This window comes from Anser brachyrhynchus (assembly GCF_964034855.1).
Source record: "Anser brachyrhynchus genome assembly, chromosome: 2".
Taxonomy (NCBI): domain Eukaryota; kingdom Metazoa; phylum Chordata; class Aves; order Anseriformes; family Anatidae; genus Anser; species Anser brachyrhynchus.
This window is the reverse complement of record NC_137695.1, coordinates 37538240-37551363: the sequence shown is the minus strand read 5'-3', so window position 1 is coordinate 37551363 and position 13124 is coordinate 37538240. Positions and strand designations below refer to the sequence as shown.

Sequence of the window (13124 nt, the reverse complement as noted above, 5' to 3'; positions counted from 1 at the left end):
TCCCTTCATTACTGCTTTTAAATACATAATATACACTCTTGCCATCTCATCCACAAATAATAATCTACCCTTCATCAATGATTTTACAAGCATATGGTGTGGAACCTAACGTGCAGGAAAGAGCACTGAAGTGGAGAGAGATGTTTGGTGACTGGCCAGGAATTCACTGGGTGGATGGCCAGGGAAGAGAAAAATAAAAAGGAAAGGACTCAGAAAGAAGAGGCATTAAGTGAGGCGAGGCAGCTCTCTTTTATTGCATCTGTTTCCAAGTATGGAGCTTAGAGCAATACAATTCTGCCTGTATCCACTACTGGTAATATCAAAGTGAAAATACGGAAAGAACAGACACTACCCAAAACACATCAGAAAGACTGATAGTAATTCTTATTATACCTTTCTGTTGAGGTGTGGCTGGACAAGACTGAGTGTTTTATCTGTAAGACAAGGGGGGGGGGGATAGAGAGACATCCTTTATAGCAAAAAGACTGTATTGTGTTTCTTGAACTTTTAATAAACCCAAACTGCAGTCAGCAGAAAAGCCAAAAAGCATAAACTCACTACTTCTGACCCAAAGTCACTGTACAGAGAAATGTGAAAAGCTGCTACAAAATCATAACATTAATATATTGAAGAAAAAAAAAAAAGACTTCTTTCAGAAGCTAGTTAGCAAGTGTCAAGTGAGATGCCATACAGTACATGAACAAAACTAGGGCAAGGTGTTCTTTGCAACGACATTTTCTTTACTTAAAAAAGAAATCTGAAAAACTAGGCTAAGTCATGTGAAGCCAGATACCAGGTACAGTGAAGTGAATTCACTTCCCAGAGGCAGTGAAGAATCTACGTTCCTACACACACTTTAATCTGCTGTTTGCCAGAGATGCTCCAATTTTACATATGTAGCTGTGGATTCAAGATTCAAGAAAATGTCCTTGTCATTGAAAAGATAAGTTCATTAGCCCCTGTTGGCATGTTAACACAGATGTGATGCTGCAGTAACTTAAATGAGTTGTAATTGCTGTGAACTCCCACAACGGACCAGTTTGCCATATAGTCAGGATGCTTTTAAACACCACTGTCTGCAGCTGGATCAGGCCCTGAAAGTCAGCAATTAACAGCTTTCACCCATCATTAAAAGTTAAGGGATTGGCCAGTGAGTATTAAAAAAAATTGCCCTACCTAACTTGCAAGCCACAGGAAATACCAGAACGGGTCTAGTGGAGGACTACTAGCTACAGTAGGAGTAAAAATTCATTCCCTGCTTCCACAAATGCTACTTTACAAAATGGTACCTTCCAAGCCAAGGCTGGTAGAAAAGGGTACTCGTCATTACCTTGTTTGTTCTGAGAACTGCTAAATGCGGGGATCCAGGTGGGGTCTGATGCAGTAACTCGGAAGTAAAGGCAGTATTTGCAATCTGCATACATTCTTCAAGAGTCTTCAGGAAAGTGTCACAGGTTGATTTCAACAGAGCTCCCATATCAATCCCACTCTGTGGGAAGAAACCAATTGGAACAGACTCAACACAAAAGATCAACTTGGAGCAGCTAATGTCTACAAAGACCATGACTGCTACAGTCACGATTCTTGTTTCACACAAATTAAAATGCAAAGGGTCAGTTGATGAGAGAACTGGCACCACAAATTACTGGGGCTATGCCCTCTCAGAACATTGCAACTTCTGTGAGCCTCTCTCTACAACAAGCAGAGCAGACTTGGGTTTTAACAGCTGTATCTTACATTACTCATCTCTGGTGTTAAATACATTAAATACAAGTCTTGATGTATTCAACAGTTGTATTCCAGTAGACATCACTGACATGGGAAATGAAAGCAAACAAATGAAATAGATACAGATTAATCTGAGGGTAACAGTAACTTCAAAAATCCCACAAACAAACAAAAAAATACTGCAACTGAAAAACATGTAGAATGAAGTATCCCATTACCAACAACAATGCAGTATTACTTCATTTAAACAAGAACCATTATGGGGGTATGCTATTTCCCACAAGTCCTCAGCAGAAAGAGGGTGAATAACACAGACAGTAAATAACTGTGAATGAATGCTGCACTGACTAACCAGAAGGGTTCAGAACACTCAAGACTTCACAGAATCGGTCTACACCGAAAAAGTAATCATACCTCTGGTTCTGATACACCAGAAATGCTGGCTTCTTTAGTTTTATGCACTTGCTGAACAAGGAGGTTACAGTACAGTCTAAGTTCAGACATTTTAGTCTTCAAGGCTTCTGTGTTTTCAGTGAACTCTAAAAATGAAACAAAAGATAAGTTAAATTTGTTGTATCCATCTTGGAGTATGTGATTTTAGAAAGCTGCTGCAACAATACTATCCAATCTAATTTAATCAACACTTCTTTATTTCAAAACGTTTTACAATCAACCCCAAAAAATGAGCTAGACTGAGCTAGATAAGTTATGCTCATGACAGGTAAAAATGTTTCTCTATTTGCTGTGATAGGCAGGAACAGTGTGTTGCTAGGCTTAGAACCCAGAGGAAAAAGCAAGTACATGACATTTGACCTCAACGGGCTTTTTAAATAGAATATAAGCCCTTCATATCTTTTTGTTTTCATTAAGTAGTTTAAAGGGCAAACAATTACACTGTGAGTTAAAGGATCAGGGTTCTGAGCAGAAAAATACTGGAGGGAAAAGACATGTACTTTTAAACACAAATGGATTCACTTAATATATATCCTTGAATCACAGAGTGGTTGAGGCAGGAAGGGACCGCTGGAGACCAGCTAGTCTGATTCCCCTTATTAAAGCAGGGTCATCTAGCGCAGCTTGCTCAGGGCCAAGTCCAGTGAGGTCTGGAATACTGCCAAGGATGGACTCAGCTTCTTTGTGCAACCTGTTCAGTGCTCTATCATCCTTACAGTAAAAACATTTTTTTTCTTCATGTCCCAATGGAGCTTTTTGTATTTAAATTTGTGCCCATTTCCTCTTGTCCATTCACTGAGAAGAGTCTGGCTCCATCTCGTTTATGCTCTCCCATCAGATATTTCCTTAAAATATCTCAGTGTCTCTTTGCTGGACCAGTATGTCCATGTATTTCTTGTACTGGTGAACCCAGATCTAGACAGAGTACTTCAGCTACTTTATGACTAATAGTCAATCTGAGATTTTTCAGAAGTAATTTTTTTTTGACGTTAGAGTCCCGGAATTATGAAAGAAATTAATTTGTCTGTGATTAGTGAGGGTCTTGCCTTCATACATAGCCAAACAGTAACAGTCCGCGTCCCAGTGACCCAGAGCCAGGAGCTAGTCACTCCTTGTACTCACAGAAGCCATCAACAGGCAGTTTTCAAATGATTAATACATAGTATGTCTTAAGGAAAAGCCAAAGTTTTCAGATTCCTGGACTAATGCCAGAGCTAATGCCTGAGATTTCCAGCTAGGGTTCCCATATGGCTTGATGTTTAGTAGCTCCAAAGACCAGAAGCACAGGTTGGATGCAGAGTTCAAGTACTGATTTTCTCATTTTTGTGTGTACATCTACTAAGGTAAGGATGGGGAAATAAAAAGTAAAAAGTATGTGCCAGAAAAGTTAGTTCTTGCCTTTTTCCTTTTGTGTCCTGCTGTCTGTCAGACAGGCTTTGGCAGTTCCTAGCGCAACCAGCCACTTTTGCCTCTCAACTGCATTTCTCGCCTTCAGATAGAAGTATTGCTCCCCTGGGATGATCAGGTCCATTCGTGTGTTATCTGCAGGATGAACTGGAAGCAACACAGGTTTCAGGCCAGTTCTTCAGCCCTTCCCAGCCCAACTGAATATCCCAACAGATATTAGGTGGCAGGTCAAACAGTAATGGGAGAGTACGAATCTATAGCCCCAAACCTCCCCCACTACCATTTTGGGACAAAAGGCTATGAAAGACAGCTCTATGATCAATACAGCATCATCCAGGAGTCACACTTCAAAGGCACGGCAAGTAACCCAATACAGGTGAGCAGACCTAGTACTGAGGTTACTCATATTCCTAGCTTTAGCTTTGTGCCTACAAAGAATTGTTGGAAGATGTGCTCTTCCACCACAGCTCACATAAAACAGTAACATACCTCCACGTAGAATATTCATTATTGTAGAGCTTTGCAGCTCTTGTAACATTTTCAAAATACTGTAGAATACAAACTTGAATAAAAATCAAGTTACTGATTTACTACAAAAGCGCAATATCGAAATAAAAACAAATAGCTTTTGTGTCCTGAAATCTCATCTCAAATGCTGCCTGTGCTTATCGGACAAACTTTGTACAATTGTGTCACTGTATCATACTTACCTTGAATTTCACACACAGCCATTTGGATGCTTCCCTTACAACCCTTCCAGGCATCTTCCTGAGAGTCATAGTAGGACAAGATGCCGCCACAGAGAAGAAACCACCGAGGCTGCCAGCCTGAAAAACAAAACTAAATTTCTCAGTTACTTCTCTCCTTGCAGTTCCACCACCCCTAATTCAAGACTTGCTGCAAATAAAGCCCCAAAGATTCTTGGTTCCCCCAGGAAAAATAAACCATTTGAACAGGTAAGATTTATGACAGGCCTGGATGTTGTACACCACAACCACTGCTTGCTAACAATCACATCCTGCAGGCAGCCCTGCCTGCACGCAGCTGGGCTCGAAGGCTTTCAGCTACACCCCAGCGACATGTTCCTGAGATGCCATGTCTCATTCCCAGTACTTTTGCTAACACAGTATCACTGACTCTCTCTCTCCCCAAGCCACCTTTTCAGACCACTATCCCTCAATTCCTTCACTCCTCAGTCCTCCCCTTTGCTCTTTCCAAAAGCCACCACAGCAGTCTTGCCTTACATATAGAATCTTTCAGGTTGGAAGAGATCTCCAAGATCATCTGGTCCAACCGTCCCCCTACTACCAATGTCACCCACTAAACCGTGTCCCTAAGCACCACGTCCAACCTTTCCTTGAACACCCCCAGGGATGGTGACTCCACCACCTCCCTGGGCAACCCATTCCAATGCCTGACTGCTCTTTCTGAGAAGAAATGTCTCCTCATTTCCAACCTGAACCTCCCCTGGAGCAACTTGAGGCCATTCCTTCTAGTCCTGTCACTGGTTACCTGTGAGTAGAGGCCGGCCCCCAGCTCCCCACACCTTCCTTTCAGGTACCTGTAGACAGCAATGAGGTCTCCCCTGAGCCTCCTCTTCTCTGGACCAAACAAGCCCAGCTCCCTCAGCCACTCCTCACAGGACTTGTGCTCCAGGCCCCTCACCAGCTTCGTAGCCCTGCTCTGGATGCGCTCCAGGGCCTTGATGTCTTTCTTGTACTGAGGGGCCCAAAACTATCTTCTTCTCCTACAGAAAATCCTAGTCAAACTAGCTTCAAAAACAAGGGCAAGAAAATCCTAAATCAAGGTAAAGAGGAGACAGAGGACGAAACAGTTTCTGAAAGCCATCTTTAACAATAGCTATTGGAACTCCTGTGCTGCCCATATAAAAAACAGTCCTAATTAATAACTTGTGCTCCTGGATCCATTCCAAGAGGACGATGAAAACATCAGGCTAAACCAAAACCAATAGCTCCGGCTACCACTTTTGCCCACCCTGCTGCCCACCCTCAGAACTAAATTACCCCTTTTGGAATTACTTCTTCGGTACAAAAAGACATAAACAAGCAAGACACCAGCCATCATTTTACTTCCAATTAAAAGCTGAAGCTCATTAACGTAAGAAGCAAGACCACAACGTTGTCACTGGAGGAAATCAGCTTTCATTCCTGAGCAGCACCAAGCAGCTCCCCAGGCCAGGGCCAGAGCCAGGACACCCAGGCTGCCATGCCGTGTCAGCAAACCAACTCCGGATTTACAACCTATAGGTTACTGATCCTTCGGGACTGTGGGAAAACAAATTAACTTATATCCTTCACACTCTTCTAGAGTTCCTCCATTGTCTTGAATATAAAAGCATTCTAAATGCCAAAATATTCTCCATACTTCATTTTGTTTGAAAGGAAAAAATTACAAGAATGAAAATTTAAAAAGTGACAAAAGAAAACAACAAGACTGGGTTTTATTTGTCTTGCCACCAAACTAAAGAAACTGTCCTAAAAGTCACTATTGATAAGGGGACCTTGCAAAAAAAGGAGGCGATTGTTGAGCAGAGACAAGCAGTTAATTGCTTCAGACACTCGGTGGCACAGATCCAACCCTTTAAATAACACCCAGTGCCACAGTCGATACAAGCCTCTAATTCAGTCTGGGGATCCTGCTGGTGCACACGAACAATTTCAGCCTCAGTCCTGCAGCTTACAATTGCAGCTGATGCTCAAAACCAAATTGCAGGCCATCAATCAAGGGCCGTGCAATCAATTAGCCAACATACACAGCGCTCTGCCTCCGTTCCCTTTGGATGCCGGTTAAAAATGTTATGAGTCAATATATTTGGAGGTTTTTGTTTGGTTGGGTTTTATCTGCAACATCAGCGGTTATTTGTCTTGCTCTGCAGAACCTAACTCTTCTTTATTAGGTGGGTATTAAAAGTGCAATGATACGCTGTTCGACACACACACGTATATATACAGCAATTGCCTATATTTTCTGCACACAACTGTTATCCTAATAAAGCAATTTTTATAAAAGGAAACCAATAATAATAATGAAATCACAGCAGGATTGTGTCAGAAGATGCACTAACCACCTGGTACTCAGTGACACTGAGTCAGCAGCCATGGGAAGGTTATCCTAAACAACCAGCTAAAAATAATGTGTGGCTGACAAATCCTGTACAGTACAACAGGGATACAATCTTCAGTCGGAGTAGCTTCACATTCACAGTCAGGCAAAGAACAGATTAAAAAAAAATACAAAAAAAGAAAGCAGCAAAAAGACATTTCCATGAACACAAATCCTGTTTTTATTCTGTTTTATTCCCTCCCCATAAACTCCAGTAAGAATATTACAGTTTCTGGAACTAAACATTCAGACTTCACCTGAGATAAAGAGTTAAGGCTGAACCTCTCCAGGTCTTAGTGGCGATAGAGCTAACACAACTCTGCAGAATTTACTAAGCCCATTCATACTGCTGGTGTACGGGCAGGACAAAACATAGCTCAGACGTCCACAGCTTGTCTTAGAGGCACAGAGCCATTAACAATAAAAACTGACCTTGCTGGAGGGAAAAAGGAAAAACAAAAAACCCAGGCAGACAATAAAATTCAAGGCACACGAAAAGAAAGCAATACCTTAAGGGCTCAGTCACAGAAGCCAGCAAAGAGATTCCAGACAACTCAGCAGCCACTGATTCAGGTCCTAATGCACACTGCACTCCTTTGTGAAACTTAAAGTTAGCACCGGCAGTACCTGCAAGACCTAATATTGTCCACAACAGATATTTAAGCAGCCTGTGCCTGCTGAGGATTCCGTGTTTCTCCAGAAGTTCCCCCAGTCTGAAAGATCTGCCTACTTCCATCATTACACCTCAGGAAGTCTGGATGCAGCTATCACTGAGCAAACTTGACATTTCTTGATAAAGTTGAAATTTGGACTTAATTCAAACTTTAACGCTACACAACACAGGCTCCAGAAAGCCCCAGTTCCCAAGTGCCAAGCCTGAAGAAAAAACCATCTGAATACACATAGATCACGACAGACATCCACAAAGCCAAACCATCTGGGAGAATTACATACTCAGGAAGTCAAACTGATGACCTGGAAAACAAGCTGCAATTAAGAGATGCCAGTTCCAGTTGCATTTCTAAAAGGCACAAAGGCAAAACACTCAGGCTTTTTATTACTGCTCGCTTCCTACCAGAATTTTGCAATAATTTATGCTTAGTAATTTCTTGGGCTTCAACGTTAAGTCTTTAGAAAAACTTATGCAATAAATAGTCCTTGGATTTCTTTGACCTTAATTCATATTTTTAGTGTGGGTAGGAGATAACTACGTACTTCCACATTAGAGCAACATCCACCTAACAGCGGGAATTAAAGCCTTCATCACATCCCTGCTGCTCACATCCCAGGCTGCCAGTACGACTCTGTGGCAGCCCCCAGCACAGCTGCAGAGCAGGGGGCAGCTCCCTGCTTTTCTTTGTCAAGTCACAAGAGAACCCAGATAGTCAGAAGCATCTCACAGCAAGCACAGGCACCATCCATCTCTTCATCCCACCCTGGGCAAAGCAAGTAACTTTATCTCCCACCACCCAGGGACAGACAAACTGCAGCTTCAAAGACGGACAGCCAGATGAGAGCTGCTGAAAAAGCACAAACAAGCCTAAAGCTGTGCTGCTAGCTTGCAAAAAGCAAGTGAAAAGCCACAATAGGTCCTTCCCCAGTTGCTAGTGCTGACAGAAGTCTACAAACATCATAAATTTTGGACCTTTGCTAAAACCCAGCCTGCTCCAGGTAGCGGCTGTTGCCCAGAACACACCATCTTCCCAAGACGTAACTGCTAAAATATCTGCCTCCCAATTATGAAGGAAGTCAAATTTTCCAGCTAGAGGATGTGCCTCCACCAGCCAAAACACAGGACTGAGTCAAGAGCTCTTATTTCCAGCCTCCCGTTACCTTGCTGAGCTGTCACAGGCAGTGCTGAAGACCTTCTGCACTTCCTCATCTGCACAACACAAACATTTCGTACCAGCCCAAAAGCTACGCTCTTAATGCACTCACATCTGATGGACAAGGATATCCCTGGGGAACGAAGGCAATAAAAATCTTCACATTGCAAATGCACAGAAGAGTTTTCAAAATCCCACCTTTGTGAAGGTACCATCTGAGGCACTGCAATGCATTTTGCAGCCTTAATTCCATGGTGAAACGATTTGGCAGCACAAAACCCCACCCGTGAGGGCAGCAGAAGCACAGACAAACGTGGCACAACTTGTGTGCCTCCTCAGTGCTGTTGCTAGCAGCGGTGGAAGAGCAGCCTGCCTTCACAAGGCAACTGATTGCATGTTTGCAAACGAGTTTTATGCCCAAGGCCAGCTATCCATGCTTGTGAGGAATGGAGAACACCGTGCCAGTAACGAGGCATTATTAATAGGGGCAGTGGAAGGATGAAGGGCAGAGAAGCGATTGCTGAGAGCGACAGAGGCAAAAGTGCAGTAAACCAGGTCACTGCTCAGACACACTAATTCGAGTTATTATCAGCAACAAAACGTTCACCTGCCGAAAGCTCCTGGGGATTTCCCTCCTCTGGTCACACTTCCTCAGCTCCTGCCTGACCTGGGGGCACCCACGACCTGTGGTGTGGTCATCCTGCTCGCCTGAGCCAACACGTCAGATTTACCCAAACACACAAGGTGCTGTCTTTTTGCCGTCATTCTGCCACACCTTTTGATTCTGTCTGACCCAGCTACTCCAGTGCAGAAGGGCAGAATGCAGAGGCGCCGGTACAGCAGCATACCTAGTGGGAAACGCAGTGCTGCCGGGCAGGCTCTGCAGTGTCACTCCTGCACCTTCCCCTACAGAGGACAGAGGGGACACGGCTCTCCGTTCCTGCAGCCTCAAACTTCTCTGCTGCCAGGCACCTTACTCAACTCCAAAAAGGTGTGACAAAAGCAGGAAGAAAAAGCAGGGGGCGGGGGAGGCACGCTTATGGGGAATTGATAAGAAAGGTCAAACCACACAAACGATTATGCAGAACCCAAAGAGAATGACCTAAGCAGTCCCTGAAGCGTCCCGGGTGAGACTCCGTCACCCATCTAAACCAATGCCTGGTTTCTGACAGCTGCTGTGGTCAGTAATGCTGGTCACACCACCTCCCTTAAGACAGCAGGCACCTCTGTTGTTCAGTTCCACCTCCACAACAGCCAGACTTCTCATTTTATGCAATCAGAAACTGGACTATACCCAGAGAGCTAAAACAAGGAAAAAAAGATTTATAAACAAAAGCGTTTTTGGAACCAAATGTTTATCTAAGTGTGAAGTTTTCAATTACTTCCTCCATCTCTACAAACAGAGGGCCTTATTTTCAGAGCTTGGTATCAAACAGATGGGAGGTGGCTCCCATCCTAAAAGGTTGGATTTCTTAAACTCCCAAAACAAAGACTTGCTCTAAGCAGTATCATACAGATATCCATGGATCTATGCATCCACCTGCACCCAGAATCAAGCTATAAAAACTAACGCTCTTTCACATTTTCTTTAGTGTTCCCCTCAAGTTTGGGAAGTCTGAAACAGCAGAGACAAGAGTAACTTCAAACTTTACACGAAGCCCGAAAACTACTGCTTGGTGTTGGTATCTTGGAAATAAACAGGAAAGAATTCAGAGCGCAACAATAAAATGATGGTGAGCAATCCACAAAGGTGGATAGGAGGAGCCAGCCGTGGTACGTGGCGCGATGCAGCGTCACTAGTGATTGCATGAGTGTGAGCATGCTTCAGGGAAGACGAGTTAGTTAGTCAGCACAATTAAAAAAGAGAATATTTAAATACAGGAAAAAGTGAGCTTTCTGAAGAAAGTGATCAAAGCCACTTGCCTGAGCATATCAAGAACACTAGGCGAATCAGTGGAGGCCGTCAGCAGTTTTCTTTCTAATGACTAGGCTGCCTTTGATCCACAAGCCAACACCTGATACACACCATACCCTCCACAGTCAGCCTCTATCCTTCCTGCGGCCAATTATCCCAGGTAAAGCGTCCCAGGTAAATGCTGGAGATCCAAACTTAACCGAACTTCAGCAGAAAAATCAGCTGAAAGTGCCAAGCTGTTACACAACTGAAAGAAGGCATTCCTCAACTCCACTGTTTCCCTGTGGGTAAATAATAACTTGCTCATTCTGCAAGCCTTGGGATAAATAAAAATCTCAGATTATTGTTAGCAGGTCATCCCCAAAGACTAAAGAAATTTCTTCTATTAATCAGAAGGTCTGGTTGACAAGAAGCGTGACTCACAGCTGGAGTTCAGGAGGACAGTCACACAGGAGACAGTTTCCAAAAGGAAGTGAGCAAGTGAGTATGGGGAACATAAATAGGAGCATATGATCCAAAGCTGGCAAAGTTAGCTTGGCCTTACAAGAACAGCAATCATCACACTGAGAAGTCGCTGTACCGGGGATACAACACCGCTAAGTTCTAAAAACTAAGCTCTCTCAGGCTAAAGCCAAACTCAGCCTTCAGAGGCAGCCTGGAACACCTGCATGTACAAATCACAACATGAGCAGAGGATCAATGCCAGCGAAAAACTTATCTCCAAGCAGAAATCAAGCAACACTAACTCGGTTTATCCTAATCTACATAAAGCAAACAAGTACATTTCTTACAAATGGAGATAACTTGTTTGAGCAGTAAGGCGGGCTGACCTGCCTTTCAGTTGCTGGCAAGCAAACCCTGCATTCCAACCTTTGCCCACGGAAAGCCCAACGCGTTTCCTACTTGTGAAAGGTTCTTGCTGTCAATAACTGGGTAGGCTGTAACACAGATCTCGCTCCCTGCCCAAGGGCTGTGGGGAATTACCTCGGCGTGGACTTCACCTCTCACAGTGGTGCTGACAGAATACACTATAAAACCAAAATTCCCAGAGAAGACTCAATTACCAACCGACTGCATCAGCTCCTCTCTCACTGCAATAAGAGCAAGCAGTTCTCCTTTTTCACAGATCTGAGCTTGTTCTTTCAGTGAATGTCCTACCTGCTCTCTGACTGTGGGAAACAGAGAGGTGTTCCTTATTATTAGGAGGAAAGGGTACGGGATAACTGCTGTGTATATTTACATAGACATACACTGACATACAGACAACACACATTTTTCCCCACTTTTAGTGTACACCATTACCCTTACACAAGTGGAAAAGCAGACTGGTGTCAGAATACTGAGAGAAGCACTGCCCTGAATGACCCGCTGAGCCCTCGTTCAACCTCACGCTTCCTTTAATCTCTGAAATTAGGTTTTCCTGGCTCTCAGTCCCTCGTTACCACTTCTACGATAAACACCATATTCCAGCAGTGTATTTCTTTCTGCATCACTGCATAAATTTATAACCCAATGCCTTCAGGGCAGGAAGTCTTCATTATATGTCAAAAGAAAGCACATGTAGGCATAGCTAGCTTGCAGAACAGCCGATCTACTGTTCTCAAACACGTAACAGACTGGCTTTTGACAACTGAAGAATAGACATAGAGTAAGGCTATCCCTAAAGACACAGAGTAACCCTGACCCTGACCATCACATTTAATACCAGAGCGGAGTTTCAGCAATGAAATAGAAAGATGCTTCAATCCTCCATCACAGATTCCCTGTCGAGAACAAAAGCTCAGCCAGCTGCCAGCTGTGACACACCTCTGGCACCCAAGGAAAAGCTTCCTTCGCCCTGCACTAATTGAGACGGAGGTGTGCGAAGCGTCATCCTGCTTTTGTGGGCTGAAAGCGAAGGTCAGTGCCGGTGGTAGGAACGAAGTAGGTAAACGTGGATGGAACGAGCCCAGTTCTGGTGGCAGACCCGCGCGGCTGGTCCTGGCGCATCCTGCGGTGCCAAGGGCACGGTCACCCGGCGGGGCCCCGACACGTCCCACACACCCCAGTGCGAGCACGGGCACTAGGGCTGGAAACGCACAAACCAAACACCCCAAAACTTTCCCGTGGCTGGACCCAGGGCGAACTAAACCACCACACCGCCATGGGGGAGGACCGATACCACCCCCGGAGCCCTGGGGTCCGAAGGGGAAAGCCGAGCGGGGCTGCCCTAACCCCCCGCACCCCGACCCAGCAGCGTTTCCCCATTAACCCCATTAACCCCCCCCCGCCCGGGACAGCCATTCAGTGCCCCCAACGCCCCGATGCGGGTCCCCCCGGGTCCCCCCAGCCCTGCCCGGCCCCCCCAGCCCCTGCCCGGCCCCACCGGGGGCTCACCGCTCAGGTAGTTGGTCCACTTGTACAGCACCCCCTCCATGGCGGCCGCCCCCCCGCCCCCCCCGCCCCCGCCGGGGCCCAGCGCCATAGCGCGGCGCCGCCCGCCCTGCGCGGCCCGGCCCCCCACGCTCTTAGCGCAGGGAGCGGCTCGAACAGCGGTCCCGCAGCGCTACGCTAGCGCAGGCGGGTCTAGGAATCGCGATCTGGACGCGAAAGGGGGAGGGAGGGGAGAGCGGAACGCCCGGGGCAGGGGGCCTGCCGCAGCCAATAGGAACGCGCCCCCCGTGTTGTGCGGA

At 45.3% G+C, this 13124-nt stretch overlaps 1 protein-coding gene across 2 annotated transcripts in view; it reads right to left on the bottom strand.

The window, feature by feature from the left end:
* Nucleotides 1-13124, bottom strand: part of PLEKHA8 (pleckstrin homology domain containing A8) — a 27061-nt gene extending 13937 nt beyond the window's left edge. The window contains exons 1-6 of one of the 2 annotated variants that reach the window (XM_080579675.1): nucleotides 12829-13124; nucleotides 4299-4415; nucleotides 3580-3735; nucleotides 2143-2267; nucleotides 1331-1489; nucleotides 394-434 (exon numbers count right to left, since the gene is read on the bottom strand). In XM_080579675.1, coding sequence (XP_080435801.1) covers nucleotides 394-434; nucleotides 1331-1489; nucleotides 2143-2267; nucleotides 3580-3735; nucleotides 4299-4415; nucleotides 12829-12916 — 686 coding nt within the window. In that variant the 5' untranslated portion in view covers nucleotides 12917-13124. Of the gene's footprint in view, nucleotides 1-393; nucleotides 435-1330; nucleotides 1490-2142; nucleotides 2268-3579; nucleotides 3736-4298; nucleotides 4416-12258; nucleotides 12690-12828 lie in introns of those variants that run through there. The other variant, XM_080579676.1, reaches the window with a different exon arrangement.